This window comes from Scleropages formosus, chromosome 15 (genome assembly GCF_900964775.1).
Source record: "Scleropages formosus chromosome 15, fSclFor1.1, whole genome shotgun sequence".
Lineage (NCBI taxonomy): Eukaryota > Metazoa > Chordata > Actinopteri > Osteoglossiformes > Osteoglossidae > Scleropages > Scleropages formosus.
In genome coordinates this window covers 19598069-19604068 of record NC_041820.1, presented here as the reverse complement: position 1 = coordinate 19604068, position 6000 = coordinate 19598069, and the positions used below count along the sequence as shown (strand labels likewise).

General features: G+C 44.4%; 1 protein-coding gene across 2 annotated transcripts in view; it reads left to right on the top strand.

Annotated features, from left to right (window-relative positions):
• The first annotated feature begins 1079 nt into the window (after positions 1-1079).
• Positions 1080-6000, top strand: part of aspg (asparaginase homolog (S. cerevisiae)) — a 28263-nt gene continuing 23342 nt past the window's right edge. For both annotated transcript variants that reach the window (XM_018727630.2, XM_018727628.2), the window contains exon 1: positions 1080-1416. In XM_018727630.2, coding sequence (XP_018583146.1) covers positions 1131-1416 — 286 coding nt within the window. In that variant the 5' untranslated portion in view covers positions 1080-1130. The remainder of the gene's footprint in view (positions 1417-6000) is intronic.

The window sequence follows — 6000 nt, the reverse complement described above, 5'->3', positions numbered from 1 at the left end:
AAGTAGAAGAGGAGGAGGGAGAGCAAGGATGACAAAAAGATGAAGTACAGCATAAGTGTTACTGTGGTCAGAAAGTTAAATGCGTGTTTACTTTTGAACTGGAGAATATGTGACTATGAGAGTAGAAGAATGTTAAAGTTTCAGATAAATGTTAAATAGTGATAAAAGTTTCACCTGTTTTATGTAAAAACATGAAGTTTCTTTTGCTGTGAAACACTGCAACCTGTGTTACTGTGTCAAAATGACCTGGGGATGTCTAGTTCAGTCATCGGACAAGTACTGGAGCTTGGTCTTCATCCAGGTTTTTCTGGACATTAGCCAGTCGGGCGTCTGCATCTGTCAAGAGGCACAGAGAGGGGAAACGAAATAAATTGGACTGTCAGGAGTGTGTGGCCATCTGGACATTGCAGTTTTTCTTTCTGGAGAAGGGAGGGAGATTCAGCACAGACAGACTGTGTGACTCACTGAAGCCACAGATTAGGAGCACCTGAGGCTGCAGGGTGAACAGAGACTGTCAAAGATAAGTGCGGTATACGGGGTCGCGGGGGAACCGGAGCCAACCCGGTAACACAGGGCGTAAGGCCGGAGGGGGAGGGGACACACCCAGGACGGGACGCCAGTCCATCGCAAGGCACCCCAAGCGGGACTCGAACCCCAGACCCACCGGAGAGCAGGACTGTGGTCCAACCCACTGCGCCACTGCGCCACCGCACCCCGGGAAAAAAAGTAATTTGAGCTATTTACATTTATTAATTTACATTTATTCATTTAGCAGATGCTTTTGTTTTGTCCAAAGCGACGTACATCTCAGCAAAGTGCAATTAATTTATGCATTACAAATTAAGAAGGAGATATATGAAGTTAACTTATATGCCATGGTGCGTGAAGATTTACCGTGAGCTAGAAAGATCTGGCGAGTTTTCAGACCCTCGCTGAATGTAGCTATTAATATATGTGCCTTAATTAGATGATATGATTAATACAGTTCACTGATTCTTACGCGTGCGTTCGGGCAGCACGACACATGATACACGCAACACGCGCACGCACGCACGCACACACATCCGTATAGGGTACCCGCTGTCTCTTTAAGACGATGCGTTCTATCGTCTCGCTGTAGTTCTGCTGTCATGGCGGAGGGGAAGCGCTGTTGCTCAGTTCCCTCGGTATCCTCAGAGGTGCCCTCCCTGGGTACGGCTCTGTCCCACACGCGCCTCAACCAGCTCGAGCACTCGGATGTGTGTCTCCAGTCCCAGGTGTCGGCGCACCGCGGAGGCGCGGCCCCGAGCTGCCGGCGGAGGAGGCTGTCGAGCAGCGCCAGCGTGGAGTCGTTGACGGAGCTGAGTCCGAGCGCCGAGGCGCGCGTTCTGGTCATCAACACCGGCGGCACCATCGGCATGATGTACCACAACAACGGTAAGGCGCGCGTGTCCCGACCCCGGGAATTTGGTAAGGCGCGGACAGCGAAGCCGACACGTCGTGTTCGTATATAACGGTCCTGGTTCAGCCGGTGGAGCGTCAACGTGGCGCGGGGAGCCAGCGAATCCAACTAGGGCACGTGGGTTTTCACATCAGTCACCGCGCTCATTTCATTTACCCCATCTTGATCTTCGCGGACACCGGTGCTCTCCTGAGGAGTTCTTGGTCGCACGACGGCGCTGTGTGTCGGTGGGGACTCGTCGTGCAGGGAAATGAAGGGTCTGTCTCACACAGCTTACTCTTTTTACATTTATTTAGCAGACGCTTTTCAAAGCGACTTCCAATGTATGTAGTGTTATCAGCCCACATGATCTTATTCACCAAGGTGACTTATGCTACATACGCTACTTACAGTGGGTCGTACGTCAGCACAATCTGCGTCACTCACACGCGCGCATGGGTGAACCTGAACAGCATGTCTTCGGACTGTGGGAGGAAACTGGAGCACCCGGGGGAAACCTACGCAGATACGGGGAGAACATGCAAACGCCACATAGACTGAGTGGGGATCGAACCCATGTCCTCCTGCACCACTCTCAGGCACTGTGAGACAGCAGCGCTACTCGCCGTGCCGCCAGCTTGTACTGTATTGTATTACTTTTAGGCAAAAGCAGGCTACAGTCACTATTCTAGTGTATTTTGTCCATGGTGACTTGCAGTATTGTCATTAACTTTCGGGTGCTTTGCCTATTGCTACAGCTGGGTACTCTTACTGTAGTAATTTAGAGTATGTGGGGAGGGGCCATGATCGCACACTATCTGCTGCCCCTTATTTTGTTTATTTATACATCTGAAAAGCATCAGCAGTAATATTTTTTCTGAGGTTTGCCCCCTTTGTCTTCAAACATCACAAGCTCTCCTGTGAAGAACTCCTATTCACATGACTTTATCCAGTGGTTATGAGGGTAATTATACTTGCAGATGCACCTTTCGAAGCAATGTGGCAAAACTGGGGTGTGTGTGTTTTACTGCTCAAATTAATACACTTGCTCTGGATCACTACAGCAGTCAGCAGGTGATACAGTGTAATATTGGCTGTGATTTACAGGGCAAGACTCTGTAGACCTTTTTTTTTGTAACCTGGACTTTAATACTTGTATTGTGGGGGGGAACTCAAGAAGTTTTCAGAAATTCAAAAAGTAGCTTGTGTATTGTTTTACTTTGAAGACAACACATAACCACTGAGTTGGACCTTTTTATGTTCCCCTCCAAATGGCACTGACAGAAAAATGATCTGACGTATCATACCTGACACACTCCCAGTGTAGCGTTATTAAGAATAAAACTAAAATAGCTGAATCAGGGTGCTCTGATATTCTGCTGCAATCCAAAGACATCCAGTTCAGGTGAATAGGCAACACTGAATTGCTCATAATGTGTAAAAGGCTGGGGGTGTTCTTGTATATGTGTGGATTGGGGGGGGTTGCTGCCCTGCAATGGACTGGCATCCCGTCCATGGTGTACCCCTCCCCCCCAGCCTTGCACCCAGTGAGTGATAAAGGTGATCTTCCCTTCTGAGCTCATCCAGGTTTCAGCATGTCTGTTTCCAGGCACACGTTATTCAGGGATTATATAGAAGCAAAACAAGACTGATGTAAAGGGGACACGTAAGTAATGGGTCACTGCGTTGCCGCCAGTTGTCCTTCACAGCGCCGTAGTCCGCTTTCCACAACGCAGAGTGGGTGGGCGCATGCGCATTTGTACTTGGCGTTTGTCAGCTACACACTTTATCATCTTGTCTCAAATTATTGAAGCTTATTTTAAACTGTGGAGTACATAGCAAAGATGAAACCACAAATAAAATGAAATTCCTTAATGTTGTAGGAATCTCCGAGACTGCCCAGAGATTTTTTTTTTTTTTTTTGGGCTTAGAGACTAAATACACTTGTTACCTTGAGGAACTTTCACCATTCGCTTCTTGTCAGTGGCGTCACGTTCAGGGGTGCGGACGGCATCGGGTGACAATCGGAGGGAGTGACACTAAAATGACTAACATTTTTGTGCAGTGTTTCAGCAGAAATTTATTTTTAAGAAAAAAATATCCCTGCAGTTAGTTATAAGAACAAAACATTATCCGTAAGCCCAGTTTACATGTATCAAAACAGCTACAAGGCTGAAACTCTACGCTTGTTTACTTTTTGAACCTTCTAATGCGCTCCGCTCACACCTCTCATTATTACCCAATTACAGTGACGCTTCGAATCACGTGGTTTCGTCCGCACGCGCTACGAGAACGCGCCCTTGTTTCCGTCACTGCTCCTGTGTTTAGTCGCTGATTTTTGTCCAGTTTTCTAGTGTTTTAGCTACAATATTGTGGTAATTTAGTATTTGTGAACCTACATCAATCACATTAAAATAAACATAATTTTGATGTAGTTCTTCTTAAACGTTTTTACTTCGAATTCTGTTTTCTTACCCAATTTTCACTTTAACCACATGAAACTGTACATATAAATACATTTGTGTGTATGATATTGTAATTTGAAGGTGTAGGTAGCTTTAATTTTCCTAGTTGTTTACGTCACTACTATTGCCATTACATTCAGTGATTCGCTCAGGGAATTTTGATTTACCAGTAACATTAGTACAAAAATCATTACTAAGAATTGTGTATGGTCTGGTAAGGGAGGAAGTCCACACACACACACACACACACACACACACACACACACACACACACCATGAGTTACTGCACTGAGGTACACCAACCCTAGTGATCCCAATGCTTTGTGTTGTCCTCAGGAAACCTTTGTCAGCTGGAGTGCTGAAATTCTGGTAACCAGTTAGCTTTGCAGAAATTTTCCTGACAAGCTGACTTTTTTTTTTTTTTTTTATAAATACGCTATATCTACCTGAGATTTGCTTTACTGGTGTATATATCTGATCTTTCTGTTGCACAGGAAGACACCACTCTGGCCTTGGAGTGTCATTGAGCACACCATTGGTATGTTTGTACATAACTGTTTGTTTAGGACAGACCTCAGGCTGAAGGTCCTAAATTTAGGTTCCACCCTTAGACGCTCAATTTACGCTGAAGGGTATTATTTTCTTACTTGGCTCATCTTACATGTTTGTTTTTTCCACCCTGGCACCTTAAGGTGAGACAGTTTATTTCACGACGACAGCATGGAAACACTTTACGCTACATTTAGGAGATATTGTCGAGTTTTAAAGCAAATTTTAAAATGTACCAGGCTAACGGTGTCCGTTGTTTGTAGTGGTTTTCACCTTTTGTGAAATTGTACTGGAGAGAACCAGGTAGTTTCAATGTGTTGCTTGAAAAGTGTTCACTAGGAGGGGATATAACGCTGCAGGTGCCAACTACTGACAGAAAGCTGCCCCTGTTATATTGTTTATTTTGTTGAAGAAAGTACTGTACCAGCATATAGTACAGACTGGAAGTGCTTGTTTCCAATCCACTAATCGAGTGACTTGTGTAAAGTGACAGTACAGTACTAATATCAAACACAATAAAATAAAATAAGTAGATCCCCTGAGATATACAGAACTCACTTTCCAAAATTAGGCACCCAAAAGCTCCAAGGAAGTTTCCCTTTTGTAGAGAATAGTACTCTTTGTGTTTTCTATAGTAATGAGAATACAGGCGGTCTCCGACTTACGATGGGGTTATGTTCCACGAAACCGTTTGTAAGTCGAAAATGCATTTAATACACCTAACCTACCAGATATCGTAGCCTAGTGGCATACGTGTGATGGCCATTATACGGGTTCACCGCCTTCGTGCTGGGCAATTATCTTGAGTTTCTCCTCAAGAGTAATTGCCCTCCTCTTCTTCCCACCAGTAGCAGAAGACACAGATGGGTGTTTCTATGACATTATGGATGCACAAAACACAACCGTGTGACAGACTGGGAGATGCCGGTCACTGCCGCTGCCCGGCATCGCGAGAGAGTATCGCACCGCATATCGTTTGCTCGTGAAAGAAATCAAAATTTAAAATCCGGTACGGTTCCTACTGAGTGTCTATCGCCAGCTCACCATTGTAAAGTCGAAAAATTGTAAATCGAACCATTGTAAGTCAAGGAGCATCTGTACATGTTTTTGTTGCCTTTTGTGTGTTTGGTTTGACATGCTAACATAATGTACATGCAGCATCCCAAAATACAGTAATGATGAGATAAGACAAGTAAGACTTAAAATCTGTCTTATTTTTAGAGTCTTGCTTTACATGATTTTTGCTCAAAGTGTGGCTATACAGAAACAGAAAAAAGTTTTTACTATGAATGCTATGTATAGGCGCCCAAGAAATCCAAGGAGATTTCCCTGATTTTGGAAAGTGCACTCCGTCTCACTAACAAAAACAAGTATTTTCTTATACTGTACGTAATCTCAATGAATAAAGGGAACCCTGCAAAGGGACAATTTAATTCAGGATAATTTAGGACCCACTAATTCAAAGGGCGCACTTGCTCTTTTCTAGTTGTTGCACCTTCTCCGAAACTGTCTGCTTGGAATTCTTCCTTATAAAGCAAATATCTTTAATCAATTTGTTTCCGTAAA